Source organism: Neophocaena asiaeorientalis, unplaced genomic scaffold, assembly GCF_003031525.2.
Source record: "Neophocaena asiaeorientalis asiaeorientalis breed wild unplaced genomic scaffold, Neophocaena_asiaeorientalis_V1.1 scaffold331, whole genome shotgun sequence".
In the NCBI taxonomy this organism is placed as follows: Eukaryota; Metazoa; Chordata; class Mammalia; order Artiodactyla; family Phocoenidae; genus Neophocaena; species Neophocaena asiaeorientalis.
Window position 1 is genome coordinate 664241 of NW_020172138.1, and position 25534 is coordinate 689774.

General features: G+C 40.6%; 2 protein-coding genes across 3 annotated transcripts in view; both read left to right on the forward strand.

Annotated features, from left to right (window-relative positions):
* Positions 1-11834, forward strand: part of VPS35 (VPS35 retromer complex component) — a 38808-nt gene extending 26974 nt beyond the window's left edge. For both annotated transcript variants that reach the window (XM_024752074.1, XM_024752083.1), the window contains 9 exons: positions 1612-1708; positions 1816-1964; positions 3409-3616; positions 4255-4410; positions 6288-6410; positions 8444-8623; positions 9131-9370; positions 10076-10219; positions 10861-11834. In XM_024752074.1, coding sequence (XP_024607842.1) covers positions 1612-1708; positions 1816-1964; positions 3409-3616; positions 4255-4410; positions 6288-6410; positions 8444-8623; positions 9131-9370; positions 10076-10219; positions 10861-11040 — 1477 coding nt within the window. In that variant the 3' untranslated portion in view covers positions 11041-11834. The remainder of the gene's footprint in view (positions 1-1611; positions 1709-1815; positions 1965-3408; positions 3617-4254; positions 4411-6287; positions 6411-8443; positions 8624-9130; positions 9371-10075; positions 10220-10860) is intronic.
* An 8901-nt stretch (positions 11835-20735) lies between these two features.
* Positions 20736-25534, forward strand: part of SHCBP1 (SHC binding and spindle associated 1) — a 37086-nt gene continuing 32287 nt past the window's right edge. The window contains exons 1-3 of the mRNA XM_024752045.1: positions 20736-20866; positions 24379-24546; positions 24726-24841. Coding sequence (XP_024607813.1) covers positions 20758-20866; positions 24379-24546; positions 24726-24841 — 393 coding nt within the window. The 5' untranslated portion in view covers positions 20736-20757. The remainder of the gene's footprint in view (positions 20867-24378; positions 24547-24725; positions 24842-25534) is intronic.

The window sequence follows — 25534 nt, forward strand, 5'->3', positions numbered from 1 at the left end:
CTGCCGATGCAGGGGACACGGGTTCGTGCCCCGGTCCGGGAGGATCCCACATGCCGCGCAGCGGCTGGGCCCGTGAGCCATGGCCGCTGAGCCTGTGCGTCCGGAGCCTGTGCTCCGCAACAGGAGAGGCCACAACAGTGGGAGGCCCTCGTACCGCAAAAAACCAAAAAAAAGGACGTTCAGGTAATCACTGCATCATCACATGTTTTTAAAGAAGAATTTTCAAGTATTAAAAATGTTAGTAAATCCTCTTTAAGTTTGACTTCTTTAGCCTTTGGTCTTCGTTAAAAGTATAAAACTTGGCCTTCAATAATAGCTTTAATGAGTGCATGCTGGGTGCTAGTACATAGTATGTGTCCTGCTTGTGAGCATACACTCATTGACATTATGAAACCAGAAACCCAAGGGTAGATTTATTTCTGCAAATACTTTTTATTATATTTTAAATATCTAAGTTATTAGTTTTAAAGTCTGAGAATTTATATAGCAGAATTCTTCAAATTATCTTGTCAGTCCTGGACATTAAGAATTATAAGTTACTTGGCCATGCTCTTTTTTTTTTTTTTAAACATTTCTCTTTTTTTATTAATTTATTTTATTTTTTGCCTGCACTATGTGTTAGTTGCGGCATGTGGGATTTTCATTGAGGCATGCGGGATCTTTTGTTGTGGCACTCAGGCTTCTTTCTAGTTGTGGTATGCGGGTTTTCTCTCTGTAGTTGTGGCATGCAGGCTTCTTTCTAGTTGTGGTACACGGGTTTTCTCTCGTTGTGGCATGTGGGCTCCAAGGCGCATGTGCTCTGTAGTTTGCGGCACACAGGCTCTCTAGTTGAGGTGTGTGAGTTCAGTAGTTGTGGCCTGGAGGCTTAATTCCCCCGCAGCATTTGGGATCTTAGTTCCCCAACCAGGGATCCCACCCGCATTCCCTGCACTGTTAAGTGGATTCGTTACCACTGCACCACCAGTAAAGTCCTCTATTTGGGCATACTCTTAATGGAAGCTAATAACTGGATTTTCCTATGTTGGGTGTATTGTCACTTAACCGTTTCTGTCAGTAGTGGTTCTTCTGTGCATAACAAAATGTGCGTCTAGTTGTAACCATGATAAACACTTAGTGATAATGGAACAGACGTTATTTTGTATAGTTTAAGATGTGGTAAAAAGTTAACTTTACTACTTTTAGAATTAGTTGTGTTTTAAACTTTTCAGTAGTAAAAATGCAGTGTCTTAAAAGAGTCTAGGCGCTTTTTATGTTTAAAAGGTTATTTTTTATAATCATGGCTGTTGAATACGTTTAATCACCTTTAATACATTTCTATCCATATCTACTTAATTAATTTGGCAGAATTGGCCTGTCGAAAATTTGTTGTGTATGGTATAAAGTAAGAATACAGTGAAATAAGGCATCATTGGTAAAACTGTTTCATTAAAAATGAATTGAGGGAATGGTCAGCTACGTTCCCTGTCCTTCTTAAAAATCTCTTTAGGAGAAAGGTTCTAGGAGAAATACACTTGGAGAAAATACAGAACAGCATAAAGAATAAAATGTCATCCATGATCCCACTACCCAGATCCCTATATCCTTTTAAATAAAGATTATTTTCTTTTTTAGATTAGCTTTATTTGCTCACCGTGAAGATGGACCTGGAATTCCAACAGATATTAAACTTTTTGACATATTTTCACAGCAGGTGGCTACAGTAATACAGGTTTGTATGGCTTTGTTCCTAAGTTCTCAAAACTTTCAAACTTCTCAGGTGGTAGTTCCTCTTCTAATTGTTTAAAATAAATTCCATGGTTTTTCTGAACATTCCAGTCGAGACAAGACATGCCTTCGGAGGACGTTGTATCTTTACAAGTCTCTCTCATTAATCTCGCTATGAAGTGTTATCCTGATCGTGTGGACTATGTTGATAAAGTTCTAGAAACAACAGTGGAGATATTTAATAAGCTCAACCTTGAACAGTAAGTCAAAGTTAAACATTTTTGTAAAAACCTTTGTAAAGCACTTTTTTGTCCCAGATTTATTTTTCTTTTGCAATTCCTTTTTGAAATGTTAGCGTTCATCTTGTTTTAAGTATTTGTTAGATCGACATGTTTGGTACTAATCAGGGCAGAAAGTGGCAACCAACTGCTTGGCTGTGTACATTGATCAAGTAGTGGCACTCATAGATCATAGCAGTCTTCAGGGACCAGTGTCTCCAATTCAGACCCCTTTGTATATATGGGTGAGTTAGTTTTTAAACTGGTAAGGAAACTATTTATATCAAGCAGTATTTCCATGAGAAGTGGTTTCCTACAGATAAGTAAGATGTGAAAAAATTAGGGAGGCATGTATGTATTTAAGGTGTGGAAATTAATTGGTTTACATTTTTCTCTATTTTGAGCTTTGATTTTGATACCATCAAGGATAGTATAATATTCTGTTGTCTACTTGCATCTTCTTCAACTATGCTGTCCTGGACCTGTTGCATCCTCTAGTGGCCACTGTGGGCAGTTCTGATCCCTTTATGTTTTCCCAGCAGTCCTCTTACTGTCCCATCCTTCACTGCTTCTGAACATGTGGTCAATTTAGGACCCTCCTTGCCCTATACCCTTCCTTGCCCAATCTAGGCCCCTCCTTGCCCCTCCTTGCCGTATATATATAGGCCCCTGTATATACACTCGCGTAATCTTTCCGCTTTCCATCTCTCCTCCAGTGGTTTAGTTAACATCTGGAAGATTTCTTTTTCTTTTACCTCTTTTTATTCCTCCTTTTTCTTTTTGTCACTCCCATTTTTTGTGAACTCAAAAACATTCCAGATCTTGAATAAGTGATGTATCTATATCTTCCCCCACTAAGTGAGTTTTAAAGTAAAATTAGACAAAATAAAAAATTAGAAATCCCAACCTCTAAAGGTCTTATAAATGCATGGATATTCTTCAGCCCCCACGGAATGTTCCTAATTTCATCCTGCTTTTCCTTAGTCATCAACATTTGATGCAGAAGAAATAATTTATGTATTTTTCTATTTTGTTGAATTGCTATTTTTGCATGGCTTTGTCACCCTGAATGTACCGTACTTACTGGCTGCCCTAGAAACCTAACTACCACTTAAAATACTTCCCTTAGAAATACCACATTCTAGACAGGCATTTTAACTCCAGGTATACAACCTGTTTATGAATTGGAGACTAGCATAACTTATTGTATCAATAGGACATTAATAGATGAATAAATGTGCTTAGAAAGACATCTGATAAACCTCTCTTGGAAGTCATTGGGGTGTTTTGGGGTGGTGTGATTCACTTGACCCATTTCCTTTAATATTATAAATGAAAAATTTCAAATTTTTGTGAATCAAGTGCTGTTTGTGTATATAAGAAGTTAATTTCATTCACTAAAGGGCTGCTGTTTTTCTTTTTGCAGTATTGCTACCAGTAGTGCAGTTTCAAAGGAGCTCACCAGACTTTTGAAGATACCTGTTGACACTTACAACAATATTTTAACAGTCTTGAAATTAAAACATTTTCACCCACTCTTTGAGTACTTTGACTATGAGTCCAGAAAAAGCATGAGTTGTTATGTGCTTAGTAATGTTCTGGATTATAACACAGAAATTGTCTCTCAAGACCAGGTAAGAGAATACCCACATGCTTTATTAGAAAAACAGAGACAGGGCTTCCCTGGTGGTGCAGTGGTTGAGAGTCCGCCTGCCGATGCAGGGGACACGGGTTCGTGCCCTGGTCCGGGAAGATCCCACATGCTGCGGAGCGGCTGGGCCCGTGAGCCATGGCCGCTGAGCCTGCGCATCTGGAGCCTGTGCTCCACAACGGGAGAGGCCACAAAAGGGAGAGGCCCACGTACCGCAAAAAAAAAAAAAAAAAAAAAAAAGAAAAACAGAGACAATGTAGTTATGGTTTTAGACCTTGAGACAAACACATGAGATGGGCGGGGAGGGTAATTTACTACGAAAAAAAAGTTACAAGTAGCTTATTCATTATATAAATGAGATAATTGGGGATGTATAAAGAAGAAATTATAAAATAACTATAATCCCACCAGGAAGAGAGGTCCATTGATTAACTATTGATTAACATTTGGTGCGTCTCTTTCTAAATGTTTATATGTGTACCAACATGCATATACTTTCATACAGAAGAAGGAATTATGTTGTTGATACTATTTCATAACTACACAACTAGAAATGCTTTTGTCAGTGGCATTATATGCTGATTGTTTCACCCCAGTGGGTTTCTGTCTCTCATGATACAGGTGGATTCCATAATGAATTTGGTATCCACGTTGATTCAGGATCAGCCAGATCAACCTGTAGAAGACCCTGACCCAGAGGACTTTGCTGATGAGCAGAGCCTTGTGGGCAGATTCATTCATCTTCTACGGTCTGAGGACCCTGATCAGCAGTACTTGGTATGAGTTAACTCTTACTATACCCCTTCAACAACTTCTAATGAAGTCATGTGTAGATGTGTCTCAAATGGTCTAATCCAGCTTGTGGTATTAAAAGGTTTTGAAAGAATTGAAACTGAATAAGAGATTAACTGAACTTTATGATTAAATGCATAATTGTTTGTAAACTTCTGGAGCTTATGAAGAACAAGTTGGTTGCTGTCATTTCTTTTGAAGACTTCTTAAGAATTTTAGAAAAGCCTATCTTCCTTTAGTTGGGTGTCCTATAATCAGTCTCTGTCCATTTTCTTTTTGAACTGTGTGTTACTTGTAGAATTGTTCATTTGTTTTTCATAATAAACTTTTAAAGTATGAGTAAAATCCTTATATTCAACTGTGTATATGTTTCCAAGGTTTGCAAATAGAAGTTGTTTGTGTTTGCCACATGGAAAATGTGTGAAGACTTTAAAATTAAAATTGCCTTTTTCTTAACCCCCTTTTCCTGGAAAAAAACAATCAGATGAGATTCTCCCTTTCTTTGTCCTTAGTCCTCAATAAACCTTTGTGAAATGAATAAAACATGTTGCCTGAATAGGAGTATTGGTGACTGATACTGGACAATTTATGTTTATGAAAGGTAGCACATATGGCTGCCTAATTATCGTTTGGGCAAAGTAGTTTAACCATTGTTGGATGCATGAGGCTAAGTGTTAGTAATGAAGAACACCTTTATTTGAGGATGAGTCCTGACTTTCTTCCTGTGTTGACTTTGTCATAGTTGACACTCTCGTACTTCTTCATAGCCATTGTGAAAAAGAAGCTGATTTCTTTTGGTAGTGCGATAGTCTTCAACTTGGCTTAGTGTCAGATAATCTGTGCACTGTGTGTGATCTATACCTAGTGGCTGGCTCCATTGTTCAGATGTTTTAACTGATTCCCTTATGTTTCTGTGTCACATGGCCTATGTGTGTTTTCATTTTTTGTTGTATACCAAATGTAGTAGTTAGGAAGTATGCTTTCCACCTGTGGCCAGTTGGTTATGCCATGTACAGAAACACCTTTAAGGTGAGGATCATTAGCTGTGACTTCCCCAAGGGGGAATGCATTCTCTTCCTATCCATCTATGACTGTCAGAGAAATTTACAAAACCTGAATATGTCACACACTGTGACACACATATTAAGTTATTTCATGAATTCTTGTGTTTTTTTTCTGAAACAACCAGACATTTGTTTACTAATGGCTCTTTTTTAAAGTGTGTTACCATTTCCCTTGACTTAAATGGTCTTAATGTTTTTCTGAAGTAGGAGGTGTGATATACCAGCAATATGCATATTTTTTGTATCATAATAATAGCCAATATTTTGAGTACATGCCTTGTGTTAGTACTGGTAACACTTTACATCTGTTACTTGATCTTCCCAGCAACCTTAAGAGAAATATACTGCCCCATTTTTCAAATGAAACTTACAGCTAAGAGAAGGTAAATATTAATGTGCCCAGGGTCACACAGATAGTAAGTGTTAGAATCTACTTCTAACTGTATCTGTCTTCAGAGCCTGTGCTCTTTATCATCACAGTATACTTCTCAAATGTGTATATGAACATGTATTTATATCTGCCCCTGACTAGCTATGTAACTTTGGGCAAGTTATACAACCTCTCTGAACCTCAGTCTTCCCCATTTGTGAAATGGGTTTAGTATTTGTCTCTAGGGTGATTGTGATGACTCGGCAAGATAAGAAATGTAAAAGTATACCATGAAGTCTGGTATATCATATATATTCAAAAAATGGTAGCAATCATGATGATTAGAGCTCCCATTTAATTTTATAAGTGATTAATTATAGTTTCTATAATTACAGAAAAGATTAATGGGTTTTGTTTGTTTTGGTCAGATTTTAAACACAGCACGAAAACATTTTGGAGCTGGTGGAAATCAGCGGATTCGCTTCACACTGCCACCTTTGGTATTTGCAGCTTACCAGCTGGCTTTTCGCTACAAAGAGAATTCTAAAGTGGTGGGTTTACTTTTAAGTATGTCACTAATTTTTTCCCTTTTTCCTCTGTGTATGTGTTTTAGTTTATCATTATAGAAAATTTCAAACATATACAAATAGACAATGGTGTAATAAAATCCCAGTTTCAATAACTCTCAATTCATTACTCATCCTGTGTTATACTTAAGTATCACTGTTGACAATAGTGATGTTGGTAGATAAGATTACATACTAGTTGAGGAATCACATAAAAAACACTTAGAAATGAAAGATTAAAACAGTTTAAATTTATGTTAGAAGTTTTTCCTGTGTCTAAAGATCACTTGTGAGACATCTATAAGTTTATTACAAAATGGCTCAGAATGCTTTAGTTTCTCAAGAACGATTTTATTTTCTTGGGAGTCTTTATGATGTACTAATTCTGAAGTGATATAATAATCTTATTCAGAGGTTGCAGTACATAACAAGTAAGATCTAATTCATGTTAGCTTTGCCTAATGAAAGGGCCCAGCGTTGCATAATTGCTGCTCTCTAAAAGCCTGTAATTGAATAATTTTATGAGTTGTGTACATTTTTTAATGAGCTTAGTCCTTTTACAAACAGGATTATGGCTAAGTCTTCAGTGGTGTACTTTTGTAGAAAATATCCTAATCTGGGAGTTCCCTGGCCATCCAGTGGTTAGGACTCTGCTTTCACTGCCGAGGGCCCAGGTTGCATCCCTAATTGGGGAACTAAAATCCCACAAGCCTCACGGCGCAGCGAAAAAAAAAGACCCTAACCTAACGTACCTGAAAGTTGGACAGTCAGGTTTATATTAAGGAACAAACACCATAAACTTTATTTTCTAATAATGGAGAAACAAGGTATATTCAGTAGACTTACCAGTATGACATAGCATGCCTTTGGCCAGTTTTTATGAGGCCAGCCTCTCATAGTTCCTTTTTCCCAGTATTTTATGGATAGGTGTTTGTGAATGTAACAATAAAAAAAGCAACGAGCATTTACTTACTATGTGCCGTACACTGTGCCAAGGAGTATAAACTTGGATTATTGCATTTAGTCCTTGTAAAAGTCTGTGACTATTATCCTCTCTTAAAAGTGAAAAGAATCAATTGCATTAATAAGAAATTTGGATGGTCAAACATGGATAAAATATTTAACCTCACTACTAATTGTAACAGTGAACCTTTTTAGAAATCAAACTGGTAAAGAAAAAAGAAAAATAAGGTTCAGCAATGGCCGTGGTGTGATGAGAATTCATTCTCATCTAGTAATGGTGGGAATGTGAATTACTACAGTCTTTCTAGAAAACTCTGGCAGTGTGTAACTAGAGCCTTAAAAAACCCAGTATTTCCACTTCTGAATTTATACTAAAGAAAAAATTAGGGATTCAATAAAGCTTTGTGTTTACAGACCATTTGTTATATTACATTTATTTCCAAAAGGAAGTAGTTAAGTAAATTATGCTATATCCAGTTTGTGGAATATTTTCTAATGATTAAAATGATTTTAAATAACTTTAGTATCATGAGGAAAATTATGACAAAATAAGTGAAAGAAAAGAAGTTGAATACATGCAGCATGAGCCCAATTTAATTCTTCAGTAGGTACTTTAAAGTAGAAAACCATACACAGAGGATCCCAGTTATATTATATTTGCATAGAAAAAAGAAAGGAAGACATTAACATTAGAATGTTATCAGTGATTATTGCTGGGTGGTAGATTTAGGGATGGTTTCAATTTTTAAAAAATTCTTTTGTGTATTTTCCTAATTTTGTCCAATTTGGGAATATGTTGCTTTTTCTGATGGAAAAAAACAAATACCAAGTATATAAAAATTACAAAGCCAGTGACTTCAAATGGGTGTTTTGAGAAGACATCCTGCTTGATTTCCTTGTGTACTCCACAGATGAGACAGAAGATAGCAGGAAAACTGTGAACTCAATTTTAACACTTTTCCTGTTTGTTCTATAGACATTTTATATAAAAAGAATATTCTTAAGAAAGTTAATCTTGAACTTAAAGTAATTTAAACTATTTTTTTTTGTTTTAGGATGACAAATGGGAAAAGAAATGCCAGAAGATTTTTTCATTTGCTCACCAGACTATCAGTGCTTTGATCAAAGCAGAGCTGGCAGAATTACCCTTAAGACTTTTTCTTCAGGGCGCTCTAGCTGCTGGAGAAATTGGTTTTGAAAATCATGAAACAGTAGCATATGAATTTATGTCCCAGGTGTGATCTGCTCTCTTTCTGGGATGTTTAATACGTTTGCTCTGTTCAGTCACCTGTCTGTAGTTAGTGGTGGTGGTGCACATGGATTTACTCTTCACTGAATTTATAACTACCCCTTTCTCACCATCTTGATGGGAAATACTATGCTTCTTAACACTATAGTTTTATTGACTGGTTTGGAGCAGGAAAATTGATCAGTTATTGGGTGCTAATGAGATTGAAGATTTTCCAGTGGGTCATGGTAAAAACTGTTTCATGGGGGAAAAAAATTCCTTTGTTATTCATTTTGGGAACCCTGGATTAAACAAAAGTTAAAACAAGTTTCTTTGTTGCAACTTGTCAGCAACTTTGTCTTGTGCCTCTCCAAGCGAGGGCGCTGCGTATTCTGATCTGAACCATATTCTGATCTGAATGACTCACAGGATGGGGCTTTGATGGGAAATACTTTGGAAAATGCTCTAGTAGATGGTTGGTCCCTAAAGGTCACTTCTGCTTTGTGTGTACCAGGCATTTTCTCTGTATGAAGATGAAATCAGTGATTCCAAAGCACAGCTGGCTGCCATCACCTTGATCATTGGTACTTTTGAGAGGATGAAGTGCTTCAGTGAAGAAAATCATGAACCCTTGAGGACTCAGTGTGCTCTTGCTGCATCCAAACTTCTGAAGAAACCTGATCAGGGCCGAGCTGTGAGCACCTGTGCACATCTCTTCTGGTCTGGCAGAAACACAGACAAAAATGGGGAGGAGGTAAGGTGGGAGGTCATTCCTAACCAACAGTGTTAGAGGAGAGGGGATCATTGATAGGGAACGGCTGCTGGGGCCTTTTGCCTTGGAGGTGAAACGTGCAGTGCTTGGAAACCTGACAAAGAATATTGCTTTGTTTTGTTAAAAGAAACAAAATGGACAGTAACATATAGAGTTACATCCTGTGGTGAAGCCTCCACTTTGAGGATTTTGTAACGTAGCAAGTTTGTAACACTATCTTTTAAAAATATACAAAATACATAAATATAAAACATTTAACATATAAATATATAAAACAAATAATATATTTGTTTTAAAATATAGCTTTGTGGGCTTCCCTGGTGGTGCAGTGGTTGAGAGTCCGCTTGCCGATGCAGGGGACATGCGTTCGTGCCCCGGTCCGGGAAGATCCCACATGCCGCAGAGCGGCTGGGCCCGTGAGCCATGGCCGCTGGGCCTGCACGTCCGGAGCCTGTGCTCCGCAACGGGAGAGGCCACAACAGTGGGAGGCCTGCGTACCGCAAAAATAAATAAATAATATAAATAATAAAATATAGCTGTGTACTTTAAAAAATGAAGAGAATTTAAATTGGTTTTGTCCTTTTAAAATATGAAAGAGCCACTGTAGTGTGTTTATTTCTTTGTGTGAAATGGGACATTTGTGATTCATTAATCTCTTTAATACTTCCCTCACTCCCTTTATTCTAGCTTCACGGAGGCAAGAGGGTAATGGAATGCCTAAAGAAAGCTCTAAAAATAGCAAATCAGTGCATGGACCCCTCTTTACAAGTGCAACTTTTTATAGAAATTCTGAACAGATATATCTATTTTTATGAAAAGGAGAATGATGCGGTAAGTGAATAATAAATTGCTGTTAGTGAACTATTTTCCTTTCCTACTCTTAGATTTGATACATACAAAAGTTTATCATCCTGATACTTTTCTTTTTTGTTTACAAGGGTCAGAGTTTGGAGAATCTACCTAGTGGTCTCTTTCATTCTCCAAAATTCTTCTCTGTCTATATAGATGCATCTTACAGAAGAGCTTATTATGTGCAAGAAAATTCTTATCTCTTTTGTTTATGAATATTTTATAAAATAGTCACTCTCCGTTTAAAAAATAAAAAATAATTTACAAATGCTGAATAGTAGGCTGATTTGTCATCCCATAAAAGTGTAGAATAATTCCCAAATAAAGGATGGATCAATATTTGTAGGTTAAGTAAAATTTTGCTTTGGTTCTTTTACTGGTTTATGATTTTCTGTATTTCCATTAAGTTTTTTTTTTTTCAGTTGTTGTTTTGGATGAATGTCCAATAGTTGTTGCTCAAACCAGGAATCATGTTCTCATCTCTTTTTTCTTTTTTTTTTCTTTGTTTTCATAATCTGGTAACTGCTGAGAGTAACACAAGCTCCTCAAAACATTTTTATTAAATTACATTATTTTTTGTGTGTGTGTGGTACATGCTTGATGGTAACATTGTTCTTTTGTAGGTCACGATTCAGGTTTTGAATCAGCTTATCCAAAAGATTCGAGAAGACCTCCCAAATCTTGAGTCCAGTGAAGAAACAGAGCAGATTAACAAACATTTTCATAACACACTGGAGCATTTGCGCTTGAGGCGGGAATCACCGGAATCTGAGGGGCCAATTTACGAGGGTCTCATCCTTTAGAAAGGAGCCAGGCTCACCATCCTCCTTTCCATGTACATCCAGTAAGGGTTTTATTATACTAGGCTTCCCTTCCATAGATTGTGCCTTTCAGAAATGCTGAGGTAGGTTTCCCATTTCTTACCTGTGGTGTGTTTTACCCAGTACCTCCAGACAACTCACCTTCAAGACCTTAATAAAATTATTCACTTCATAAGTGTTCAGGTCTGTCTGATCACCCTAAGTAGCATGATTGATCTGCTATTTTAAATTCCTGTGATCTGTTTAAAAAAAAAAACGAACAAAAAAAGCCAAAAAAACCCCACTTATCTCTGTGACTAATGAAGCTCTCCTTCCTTTTTTTCTGTTTTGTTTCATTGTTGAGTGTGTAATTTCCTTCATTACTTGGGAGTACTAACCAGAAAGTGTCTGTCTCTCTGTTCTGAGATTAATTTAGAGGAAAGGAATACTGTTTGTGAAATTCAGCTTGGGCTTCTCCTGAAATGCAAGATAAGGCCATGTGTAATATTTTCCCTAAAATTAGAGTATATTAATGCATGTTTGAGAATTTTAAAGCACCATGGTCTAAACCAGAAGCTATATTTTGCATATTTGGACTCAGCCATCCATTAAGAACTTAGGTTGTCCACTGGACATATTTATCAAAATAATTTTGTTCTAAATAGTATAAAATAGAAAATTTGTGATCTATATAATTTATGTATAACCTTCATTGTTGTAAATTTAGGGGGAAATGCATCATACAATTATGATTTTTTTTTTCACCAGTGAAACAATAAAAGTTGCTATTAACAATTTTGGACCTTCTTCCTTTCATACTACCTTAATTCATAAAAGGAACTAGTAGAATATATGGAGTTTATTGTATATTCTCAACGTTCACAACACTCACTTGTTCAACTGTTCACTTGTTTTAAACACTTATTGAGCAGGACACCATCTACTCTTTTAGTCATATTTACTCATTTGCTTTCTTCAGCCTTACTCTTCTTTCCTAGGAATGATACCTCCACATAAACTCCCAAAAGCCTCCCTCCCACCTATATCAGTTATCTATTGTGTGACAAATTATCCCAAAACTCAGTGTCTTAAAACAGACATTTATCTCACAGTTCTCTGGATCAGCAATTTGGGAGTTTAGCTGGGAATAAAATGGATTGATAGGATAGTGTGTGCAAATTTGGTAAAATTACATAAGCTTGAGCCACAATGATTTTAAACCTTAAATAGGATACATCCACAGGAGATGGGTGTTACAAAACGCTTTTTGTCAACTATTTTTACCTTCCTACACATCCCCTGGACCAATGATTTTCAAGCTTTATCAAACATACAAATCACATGAGGGTCTTGGTAAAGTGCAGATTCTGGAATTCACCAGGTCCGGGGTGGGGCCCAAGAGTGTATATTTCGAATAAACCCCCAGGTACACCCCCCCCACACACAACATATTGCCAGTCCAGGGACCACACTTTGAATAACAATGCCCTAGATGGAAATTCCATAGACGTTGTTTTCGTAAATAAATTTTATTTATTTATTTATTTATGGCTGTGTTGGATCTTCGCTGCTGCTCACGGGCCCTCCCTAGTTGCTGCGAGCGGGGGCCATTCCTTGCTGCGGTGCGCGGGCTTATTGCAGTGGCCTCTCTTGGTTGCGGAGCACAGGCTCCAGGCGCACAGGCCTAGTATTTGCGGCACTTGGGCTCAGTTGTGGCACACGGGCTTAGTTACTCCGCAGCATGTGGGAATCTTCCCGGACCAGGGATTGAACCTATGTGCCCTGCATTGGCAGGCGGACTTCCAAGCACTATGCTACCAGGGAAGTCCCCATAGGCAACATTTTAACAGTACTTGGAATAACTTATTTCACTTGTTTCTTAGATGGTTCTCACGTTTCCTTGTGGCAAACACTAAGAAGGGGGTGACAGTGGCCTAGAGAAGTGTTTGTGACTGTCTATCCTTGAGTATAGGGGCTTAGGCAATCCAGTACAGGAGGCATTTCTGTCATGTGTACTATATGACAGTGGATCTTGGCTTTCCCAGGGCACAGCAATTTAATGAATGCTTTTTGGAAACTCAAGTGTTAGAGCAAGTCGGTACAGAATAGTTAGCTGAAATCAGCTACAGGAGCCAGACGGACATCTCATAGAGTAGTGGACATCAATCCCATGACAGGCAGCTCAGAGGATCATGAGCAAAATGTAGGGGGCGCACGTGGGATCTTCCCGGACCAGGGATCAAACCCGTTTCCCCTGCATTGGCAGGCAGATTCTTAACCACTGTGCCACCAGGCAAGTCCTGGAATGTTATCTTTTAAGGAGTTGTCTTGTTAATTCTAGGAGAATGTTGCTCTTTATGGTTGAGCAGGTATTTCTGCCAAGGGGGGAGGTTTGGTCAATGCATAATGCAGATACACAATGCGCAGTAGGAGGCAGTGAGGAGGCCAAAGGACAGGAAAATATATGTAAATTTTTTCTTGTCTCGCTATAAAATATGAATTTTATTTCACAATACTCATGTCCTGATTTGCTTATTGATGAATGCTACAAACGTTTATTGTGCACTGATTATGTGCCAGATACTGAGCAATGCACTAGGAGTTAGTGATAAGAAAGCAAACATGTTTCTTGCTCTCATGGAGCTACTGTTTAAAAGGGAGAAAGGAATAACAGAGAAGTGTAAATTGTGATAAATCTTATATAGGAAAAATGCAGGAGACTATAAAGTCAGTATTACTTTGATATCAAAACCAGACAAAGGCATCACAAGAAAAGAAACCTACAGAAAATGTCTTATAAATATGGATGCAAAGATCCTCAACAAAATACTAGCAAATTGAATCCAGCAGTACATAACATGGATAACACCATGGCCAAGTGAGGTTTATCCCAGGGATGCAAGATTGGCTTAATATTTTAAAATCATTAATGTAATACACCACTTCAATAGAATAAAGGACAAAAGCCACATGATTATCTCAAGACATAGGAAAAGCATTTGAGAAAGTTCAACACCCCTTCTTGATAAACACTCAGTAAAATACGAATAGAAGGCAACTTCCTCAGCCTGATAAAGTCAGGAAAAATCCACAGGTAAGATTATACTTAGTGGTAGAAGAATGGATGCTTTCTCCCTAAGATCAGGAACAAGACATAGATGTTAGCTCTTGCAATTTCTTCTCCTTTTTCATTTCTAATTCTATTGATTTGAGTCTTCTCCCTTTTTTTCTTGATGAGTCTGGCTAATGGTTTATCAATTTTGTTTATCTTCTCAAAGAACCAGCTTTTAGTTTTATTGATCTTTGCTATTGTTTCCTTCATTTCTTTTTCATTTATTTCTGATCTGGTTTTTATGAGTTTTTTCCTTCTGCTAACTTTGGGGTTTTTTTGTTCTTCTTCCTCTAATTGCTTTAGGTGCAAGGTTAGGTTGTTTATTCGAGATGTTTCCTGTTTCTTAAGGTAGGATTGTATTGCTATAAACTTCCCTCTTAGAACTGCTTTTGCTGCATCCCATAGATTTTGGGTCATCGTGTCTCCATTGTCATTTGTTTCTAGGTATTTTTTAATTTCCTCTTTGATTTCTTCAGTGATCACTTCGTTATTAAAGTAGACGAAAGAAAGGAGGGAGAGAAGGAGGGGGGAGGGAGGGAGGAAGGAAGGAAGGAAGGAGGGAAGGAAGGAAAAAAAAGAAAGAAGATGAAGTAAAATAAAGTAAGATAGAATATAATAAAGTTATTAAAATTAAAAAATATTTATTAAGAGAAAAAAACAGACGGATAGAACCCTAGGACAAATGGTGGAAGCAAAGCTATACAGACAAAATCTCACACAGAAGCATACACATACACAGTCACAAAAAAAGGAAAAGGGGAAAAAATCATAAATCTTGCTCTCGAAGTCCACCTCCTTAATTAGGGATGATTTGTTATCTATTCATGTATTCCACAGATGCAGGGTACCTCAAATTGATTGTGGAGTTTTAAACCGCTGCTTCTGAGGCTGCTGGGAGAGATTTCCCTTTCTCTTTGTTCTCACAGCTCCTAGAGGCTTAGCTTTGGATTTGGCCCCGTCTCTGCGTGTAGGTCGCCGGAGGGCGTCTGTTCTTCGCTCAATGCCTGTCTCTGGGGTCCGCGCTGTTAGCCGCGGCTCGTGCCTGTCTCTGGAGCTCCTTTAAGCGGCGCTCTTAATCCCCTCTCCTCGCGCACCAGAAAACAAAGAGGGAAGAAAAAGTCTCTTGCCTCTTTGGCAGGTCCAGACTTTTCCCCAGACTTCCTTCCGGCCAGCCGTGGCGCACTAACCCGCTGGAGGCTGTGTTCACGCCGCCAACCCCAGTCCACTTCCGGCGCTCCGACCGAAGCTCGAGCCTCAGCTCCCAGCCTCGCCCGCCCCAGTGGGAGAGCAGACAAGCTTCTCGGGCTGGTGAGTGCCGGTTGGCACCCATCCTTTGTGCGGGAATCTCTCCACTTTGCCCCCCGCACCCTGTTACTGTGCTCTCCTCCGCGGCCCTGAAGCTTTCCCCTTCCGCCACCCGCAGTCACCGCCGGCGAAGGAGCTTCTAGTGTGTGGAAACATTTCCTCCTTCACAGCTCCCTCCCACTGGTGCAAGTCCTGTCCCTATCCTTTTGTCTTTGTTTATTCTTTTTTCTTTTGCCCTACCCAGGTACGTGGGGAGTTTCTTGCCTTTTGGGAGGTCTGAGGTCTTCTGCCAGCGTTCAGTAGGTGTTCTGTAGAAGTTTTTCCACGTGTAGATGTAATTCTGGTGTATCTGTGGGGAGGAAGGTGATCTCCGCGTCTTACTCTGCCGCCATCTTCCCGGAAGCCCCAGCTCTTGCCATTTCTATTCAACATTGTACTGGAGGTTCTTCTAGCCAGAGCAGTTAGGCAAGAAAAAGAAATAAAAGGCATTCAGAATGAAAAAGAAGAAGTAAAACAATTTCTATTTGCAGATGACATGATCTTATCAAGGAAATGCAAATTTAAGGCATAATGAGATAGCACTATATACCTACTAAAGTGGCCAAATTAAAAACAAAAAACACATGTTGGTGAGGATGTGGAACAACTGGAACCCTCATTTATTGCTGGTAGTAATGGAAAATGGTATAGCCACTTGTAATAGAGTTCTCTATTAACTGAAATATATATACATATATACACATACATATGTATGTATATATACATACATATGTATGTGTATATATGTATATATACATACATATATATGTATGATGTATATATGTATATGTATGTATGTGTGTATATATACACACACACACACACACACACACACACACACACACACACACACACACACACGTCCTAAGATCTGCAGGGTGAGTCAGTAAGCTGGAGACCTAGGAGAGCTCATGGTAGTTCCACAGTCCAATTCCAGAGGCCTGAGAACCAGGAGAGCTGATGGTATAGTTTCAGCCCAAAGACCAGCAGGCTTGAGATCAAGGAAGAGCAAATGTTTCAGTTCTGTCTTATCCTGAAGGTTTTAGCCCAGTACCCCTGCAAAGAGGGCCCTGCCTAGGATTCCCTCTAATTGGTGGCATTTATCCCAAGTCTGACTACACTCACTGGGTATTCTCTTGTTTAATATGCCTCTCCCCTGCTGGACCATGAGCTCCGTGAGGTAAGAGTTAGGTTTATTTGTTCTCTTCTAATCCCTGGAGCCTCGCACAAGGCCCAGAGGCTCTAGAGGAAACTGGCTGAAAGGACTTCTCAATGCTTTACCAAGTGCTAAAGATTTATTTTGAAAGTTTAAGCTTCCCTCTAGTGGAAAATACAAGCCAAAATTCGAGCCTAGCTTTTATTCTTTGTTTTTGTCAATGAGAGCCCCAGACTCTCAGACCAGAGAAGCAGAGACCTAGCATCTCTTCTCTCCCTGCCGTGGAGTAGACATCGTGGGCTACCTGCCCACCCTGGGCCCTCGTGGAGCTCCCCACAACTGCTGATGGAGGTACAGGCCTCCCCCAGTGGGACCCCTCCCAGGAACTGGGGGCTCTCCCCACCCTTCTCTGATGTTCAGAATTTGCACTGTCTGTCTTTGTCCTTGTCTGTGCTCAGAAACCCATTCGTATGGATGTGGGAACACATTCTAAAGCAGGACAATGGGGGCCATGCTGGGCTTCTCTCCCCCACGGGTCAAAGTCCTGAGCTGCACACTTTAGAGAGTGCTTCTGTCCTGGGGAAACTGGTGGGCTGGTTTGGGGGCAGAGGGCCCCCAATACAGGCCGCATTCCCTGACCCTGACTTTGGTTATGGTAATAATGTTGAATCTGTGGTTCTGGGTAGGGGGTCTCTGGGCAGCAGCAGCAGCAGAAATGGCCCAGATCTGGCCATTTGACTCTAAACCTGAGCCTTTGGCTAATGGCATCATAAAATTGCACTATATATAAAAGGAGCAGTATCAATTTAGTTTGTTCCTTTACTAAGTGAAGTTTAGTAGTAGTTACCAGCAGTACAAAGATGAATATGACATGGTACTTGTCTTCAAAGAACCACAGCCTCTGACGCAATGTCACAAGTAGACTAGGCCTCAGAAGTTGCAAACTGGTGGTCTACAGATATGTTTTATTTGGCTGGCACAGTGTTTAAGTTGTTAAAAATTGGTTGCCAATCTTTTTTTTTCTTAATTAACATTTAAAAAAAAATTAATTAATTAATTTATTTTCGGCTGCACTAGGTCTTCGTTGCTGCATGTGGGCTTCTCACTGAACGTGGCTTCTCTTGTTACGGAGCACGAGCTCTAGGCATGCGGGCTTCAGTAGTTGTGGCTCGGGCTTTAGAGCACAGACTCACTAGTTGTGGCGCATGGGCTTAGTTGCTCTGCGGCATGTGGGATCCCCCTGGACCAGGGCTCGAACCTGTGTCCCCTACATTGGCAGACAGATTCTTAACCACTGCACCACCAGAGAAGACCCGGTTGCCAATCTTTTAATATGGGAAATTTCTTATAAAAATCTAGACTTCTGGCTTCAGTTGGAAAACCAACATGGCAACATGGGATCCATACCCATCACTTCTCACGGGACTCGCACCAGTGCCCACTTCTCTCCTTCTGTCACCCGCCTGGCCATTCCGGGCACTGCATTGAGACCCCTGTGCTAGGAATAGCAAGAGGGGAGCAATTAATTCTGGAAGCAGGTGAGAGAGTGGGTGAGTCCTCTCAGGTGCGGTGACTTCCCAGGTGCCATCTCGACAGCCTGCATGGGAGATGGTGGTGGCCACAGGGGCTGTGGCAGGGAGGGTGGGATGAGATGAGAGCCTTATGAGCTGGAGGATGGGCAGCACTTGGCTTTGCAGCATTCAGGAACGTGAATCATGAATGAGAGCTCCAGGTCAAGTTTTCCAGCAGGAGATGAAACTGAAATAGCTGCAGGAGAGAACTCAGGTCTGAAGATCTCTGTATCAAACATGAATTATGTTACTTGAGGACTGGGGATCTTGTTGAAACGCAGATTCTAGTCCAGCAGATCTGGGGGTAGGGGAGGGACTCTGCATTTCTAACAAGCTCCTGGTCCCTGGACTGTACTTTGAGCAGCTGGGGCTTAGAACAGAGGTTGTGATCCTAGTGGCCTGTGGGCCAAATTTGGCCTGGGAAATAAGGTTTTTCTGGGTTGTATAGTATTTACATTAAAAAAAAAGTTGCTAACAGCTTAAAATCAGGCATTTTCACATAAAAGTCTGAATCTGTCTTCACCACTCATCATTCTCTATTACATCACTGAATTTTATTTTATTTTATTATTTTTCATAATTGAATCTTGCTTGTTAATTGATTTTTTACTTGTTCATTGTGCATCTCCACTAGGCTGTGAATTCCATGTGGGCAGGACCTTGTCTGCTTGTTTGCCCCTGCTTCCCTTGAGCCTAGAACAAAGTCTGGCACACAGTCTATACTCTCTATATTTATTATTTGTCAAGTGAACTAGCACATCTGCTTTCCTGTGTGCTCACAGTGAGTGCCACTGTCCACACTTGGCCTTCTTCACTCACTTCTGTTACCTCCTGATGAAGGTGGACTCAGGAAAATGCCCTTGGGAGTCCCCTAGGTTTAGGGGATCTGAGAAGGAGGAAGAAGAATGAAGGCAGGAAGGAGAACCAGAAGAGTGAAGGACCAGAAGAGAGAAGGCCTGGAGGCCAGGGGAGGAAGGACTATGGAAGGGGATGCTGGGCTGTCAGTGCTGCAGTGGGTGGAGGGCGATGGGAGCGAGGGAGGGCAGGCTTCTGGAGGAAGCTACTGGCCGTTGAGAAAGCAGGAGAGGAAAGGCACTACCCCAGAGCAATTTGGTGCTATCCAGAAAGTGTGGAGGCAGTATCTCAAGATTGCAGTTGGGCTTTGGGAAGTTTTTAGGGGAGGGCAGTAAGTTTCGAGCCCCTGTGTAGACAGAGTATAAGGACCTAGTGGTGAGAAAGAGAGTGAAGATATAAAAAGGACTGGGAATAATGGGTGCCACCCCACCTAAGGCAGGTGGAAGGCTGTGATGGGCTGCAGATGGAGGGATTGGAAAGGAAGAATTAAAAAACCCTTTCCTTAGGATAAGGGGGAGGGGGCAGGAAAAGCAAACTCCCAAGAAATGTGTGCTCCTAAAAGGTCTCCACTTAGGGGAAAACTCTAAAAACTTTCCATATAATCCATGCAAGCATAGTTTGGAAATGTATCCAGTTTAATAAGTGATTTGCCCTTAATATCATTTCAGCTGTGAGGGATCTGAGAGACTTTAGCCCAAGGTTTTCCTTTAAGGCAGTAAGTGGAAATGTCTTCCGTGTGATAACTGTCATGACCAGGCTCTTGTCTTTCTGTGGGACTCATCTTCCTGGTGTTCTGGTAACCTCTGCTGTTGCCAGCCATCTCAGGTCTGACTAGTCATGGCCTGGCAGAGCCATTAAAATGTGGATTCAGGAATTTGGCTGGTTTTTAATACTGGCACTGCTGGGTTAAATTGGGCATTTCTTAATTTCTTGGTGACTCCATGTCGTCACCTGTAAAATGAGAATAACAATAATATTTCCTGTCTCATAGGATGGTTTTTGAAGATTGAATAAGTTACTGCAGATAAAATATGCAGGGGTGTCTTGCACACAGTACTTAACAAATGTTAGCCATTATCATTGGAGGTTATAGTTGTTGATTAATAAATGTAGGTAAAACATACTTTTACATTCTAAATATTATTTGACATTCTTTGAAAATATCCTCTGTGTGTAGGTAGTGAATGAAAGAGGGGGAGAGAGAGAAAAAGCGAGAGAGCAACTGATTTTTGGTGGTGAAAAGTTTGGAGCCATCTAGGCCAATATACTATTAGAACTGAACATGCTCTTCTGAGAGGTGAAGTGACTTGCCCAAGGTAATACCAGTAGTAATGGAAGAAACAAGTCTAAATACTATGTTTTTTGAATCTCAAGCCAGTGCCTTTTCCGCTCTACCTCACTTCCAGGTATGGCTTGTTAGTTTTTCGGAACTCATCCCAAATTATGTCCTAATTCAACTTTGTCCAAGTTCGTCCCAGTAAACAAAAAGAGCAAGAGCTTGGACGAGAAGAGCAGTCCTTCCGGCCAGTAGATGGCGCTCAGGCACTGCAACCGGGGTGGGTGGAGGCTGAAGGGGCCGCAAACTTTCCTTTAATTGGTCAAACAGCCTCGGCCCACTATCCAATCAGAAGCGGCTGCTTCATCGCATTACTGGGCCGGGCGGCCGCCCGCGGAAATTTGAAATGGCTGACGGGCTGCTGGCTGGTGGTGGGTTGGGGTCGGAGGCGATGGCGCGGGACCATGAGCGCACCGGCTGGGCTGCGGAAGAGGAGCCGGCGCCCCTCGGGAAAGGTGAGCACCCGTCGTGACGGGCCGGCGGAGCCGCCGCCTGCGACAGACCGTGTCGGCAGCGCGGGGGGCGTCGGGACTCTCCGAGGGCGCTTGGGGCGCAGGCCTTCCGGACCTTGCTGGCCAGGGTGGCGGCGGTGGCTGGGCGACGCCCCGACGTCGAAGTCAGGAGGTACCTAGGGCAACTCCCCCCGCCCAATCTGGCCTCAGTTTCCTCGAGCCTGGAGGGAACTGGGCCGGGCTGGGAATTCCTACTCTTGCTGTCTGGGTGGGCCCCCCGGGCTTTGTGCACGCGTTTGTGAGTCCAGAGTGGGCGCATTTTTAAAATTTGCATCTCAAAGGAGATCACGTACCATACTTCCCTTTACCGAAAGAGAAGAAACTTGAACGCTTGGCCTAGTTGGCTGCATCTAAGCCTGCACTGAGCATTGAGGGCCGGTGACATGCCCAAGGATAGGGGAGCCAATTTGGGACAGAGTCTAAAAGTAGAACCCAGGTCTAATTCTCAGTCCTTTCTACCTCTTCATGGAGACTCCTTTTTTTCCCCCTGATATTTTAAGGTGGTTTTACTTTAACATTTTCAGTTGTATTGTGTAGTGGAAAGAGTCCTGGAGAAGTGAGAGAACATAGGTGTGACTTAACTCCTCTACCAACCACTCTTGTGAACTGGCAACAGTCACTTGGCTTCAGTTTGCCCATCTGGAAAACAGGTAGTGGTGCTACGGAGTGGTGAAGATGAAGTGAAATGATGTGTGAAAAGAAATACTTTCAAATTGGATCTAAAGAATTGTGCTGAAGTAAGGTGTTCTTTTTAATTGTAAGACACACATAACAAAATTTACCATCTTAACCATTTTTAAGTGTACAGTTCAGTGGTATTAAACACATTCACATTGTTGTGTAGCCATCACCACTCTCTGTTACCATGGTTAGTTTCATCTTGTGAACTGAAACTCTATACCTATTGAATAATAAACCCCCAATCACCCCTCCCCCCAGCTCCTGGCAACCACCTTTATACTTTGTCTTTATGATATGATTTTGACTAAGTACCTCATATCAGTGGAATTGCACAGTATTTGTCTTTCTGTGACTGGCTTATTTCACGCAGTATAATGTTCATCCAACACTTGTAATTTCCTTCCTTTTTTTTTTTTTTTTTTTTTTTTTTTTTGCCGTCCGCTGGCCTCTCACTATTGTGGCCTCTCCCGTTGTGGAGCACAGGCTCCGGACGCGCAGGCTCAGCGGCCATGGCTCACGGGCCCAGCCACTCCGTGGCATGTGGGATCCTCCCGGACCGGGGTACGAACCCGTGTCCCCTGCATCGGCAGGCAGACTCTCAACCACTGCGCCACCAGGGAAGCCCTCCTTCCTTTTTAAAGCTAAATAATTTTAGCTATTGTGAATAATGCTGCTATGAACATCGGTGTACAAATATCTCTTGGAGACCCTGCTTTCAGTTCTTTTGGAAATTGCTGGGTTGTCATATGGTAATTCTATTTAAAAACTTTTGAGGAATCACCATACTGTTTTCTGCGGTGGCTGAACCGTTTTACATGCCTACCCACAGTGCACAAGGGTTCCTGTTTCCCCATATCCTCGCCAACACTTGTTTTCTTTCTTTCTTTTTTTTTTTTGCGGTACGTGGGCCTCTCACTGTTGTGGCCTCTCCCGTTGCGGAGCACAGGCTCCGGACGCGCAGGCTCAGCGGCCATGGCTCATGGGGCCCAGCCGCTCTGCGGCATGTGGGATCTTCCTGGACCAGGGCACGAACCTGTGTCCCCTGCGTTGGCAGGCGGACTCTCAACCACTGCGCCACCAGGGAAGCCCAACACTTGTTTTCTTGATAGTTTTTCTTGTTGTTTTTTGGATAATAGTCACCTAATGTGTGTGAGATGATGGTATTATTTCTTTAACAAACATTTATGTTATGTGGTGGGTACTGTTGTAAGTGATTAACATATAGTTTATTCTCTTAATTTTATTGAAGTTGGCATATGTTTTCATCTTCCTTTAGGTACAGAGAGATTGTTACACAGCAGGTGAGGTATTGATGTCCTTCTGAGGCTCAGGTGCATTGATAATCTGTAAGCAGGAAGCCCTTCACTACACCTTGGTCACTTTGTTGCCATGTCCAAACTTGTACTGCTTGCTGCACGACAGGCCAATGAATTGAGAGACGAGTTGTTGGGGCAAGGAATAGAGACTTTATTTGGAAATCCAGCTGACTGAGAAGATGGTGGAATAGAGTCCCAAAGAACCATCTTGCCAAAGTTAGAATTCAGGCTTCTTTTATACTAAAAGGGGAGAGGTTGTGGCTGGTTGTTGCAAATTTCTTGGTGTCAGAATCCTTTGTTCTTGCATCTATCCAGGTAGGTCAGGTCAGGATGTTCCTGTAAACCTACAACAAGACAAATGTTATTCTCTGTTTAGCAACTTTTTATCTCTATATGAGTGGAAAAGTGTTATACCTTTAAAGGTCAGAGCTTTGAGAAGGGGCTAGCCTGTGTATTTCAGGCTACAGGCAACATTCTTGTATCAAAAGCAATAGGATACAAAGGGTAAAGTACAAGAAACAGATCCAATATGGAGTCAGATTTGTTCTTCCCTATTACAGTCTGTGGGGTCACATAATTCTGGTGGCCTGAACAGGGGCAGAGAAGTGGAAGGAGGGAGAAAAGGAAGGAGAAATATAAGAGGTAAGGGAAGAGAAAGACTGCTGCTAGTAATTGTCTCAGATACCCTTCCTGAGACCACAGGAAAGAACTTTGCCAGTCTAAATGCTACCCTCAGCATTTATTTAGTAGTCGTTTTGTCTATTAAAAACATCGTATTGCACAGAATTAGATATGTCACTGGCCCAATCACGCCTTGTGAAACATAATTACATACAGCCCAAACCTAATGCAATTAGCATTTTCTAATCCTTTCCTTAGACACAGGCATTGAAATTAGTCAGATGGAACCTAGAAGCTTTGGTGAAGTAAACCTTATGCATTATTAACAATCTCTCATCCCTGTTTATTGAGGGGCATTGACAAGCTGATATTGTAGAAATTAGAGGGAGGTTTCAGTTTGTTTGAGATGGAGTATAGGAAATCAGCTCCGTATTTAATGCAGCTTTATGGAATTGTTTTGGAAAAAAATGACTGTAAGCTATGTGACCATTATAACTTGCTAGCTCTAGTAATAATCATAGCCGTGTCCTCTGAAGGAGAGCTTGGGTGATTCCCACTTAATTAAAAACAACTCTCTTCCTCACAGAAGAGCAACAAAAACCTAACCCATGAAGGATTTTAAGTCCTTATTGTTTTGAAGTAGAACTTGGATTTTGAGATATTTTTAACTTTAGAAAACTGTTTTTTTCTGACAATGATAGAGGTAAGTAAAGCATTATACCCAAATCCTTGTTTTTATTTGTTTGGAATTTCTAAGCAAGTATATGAAAATAGAAGCAGTTTATAAGCACTGGAAGTGTCTGGGATAGTTGAGCCTGCCTATTTTTGTTCTCTTAGGTTTGTTTGAAGATGAAGATTCATGCAGTGATTGTAGCAATCATGATAAACCAGGTACTAGTTTACAAAGTTTTGTGCCAGAAGGAAAAACTCATTTCCCAGAAATGTTCCAGACAAGTCATCTTTTGTTCTATGAGCGATTCAGAGCTTATCAAGATTACATTTTAGGTGAGTAGGTCCTCTTTTTTGCTTCTTTTGTCTTTTAATTTATATGTATTCAGTAGATGGTCTCAGTTCCTCAGACTGCTTGCTGTTTGTTGGTTCTGAGAAAGTAGATTTGAGTGGTTTTATTAACTTCTCTCTCCTTTATGCAGCCCCAATTCTTATTGTGTTTAATTTTTTTGTAGCTGACTGTAAGGCCTCTGAGGTAAAAGAATTCACAGCTGAGTTCTTAGAGAAGGTCCTTGAACCATCTGGATGGCGGGCAGTCTGGCACACTAATGTGTTCAAGGTGCTGGTTGAGGTAAATTTAATTCTGTTATTAAGACATTTATCTCTAGCTAAAAACACTTTCCCTCAGACTGTTGTAGCCACAGTGCTTATTTTTAATTAAGGTTTATGAGCTGATTGAAAATAGCATGTTTTTTACATCTAACTGCCACGGTGTATGAAGTGTTCCACAAATTTTAAAGGAAACTGAGGAGGAGCTACCTGGGAATTGAGGTGGTTTAAGCTTCAGTGTCCTTTAAAAAGGGGAAATGGATTAGAAACCTATGAAGTGAGGGAGGTATTTGAGACCGTTTAAAAAACAAAGAGGCCTAATTATAAAGTCAGTGGGGTTTGAATTGATTTTTTACCTTCTTAGTTGTAGCCCATTAAAGTAGCTCAAACCAAGCGGGCATTTTAAAACTAGCCTATTTTTTGCCTGAAAAAGTTGTAGGTATGTGGTTAACCTCTTGATGTTCCATTGCAGAAAGTAAAAACAATCTTATATTTCAACTGACTGGGCCTTTTACATTAAATTTGCACTCTAATTACAGCTGTGAATTTTTCTCAGTGTGTGTTAACAGGACCACAACACCCGCCCCCCCCACCCTGCTCCGTTAAAGTAAAATGGTAAACCAGGGAGTGTGAATGAATACAAGTTGTGGCTGCAGCCCCTTTAGAAAATGACATCATATGCTGCAGTGACTATATATGAGGCAATGGTTTGCAA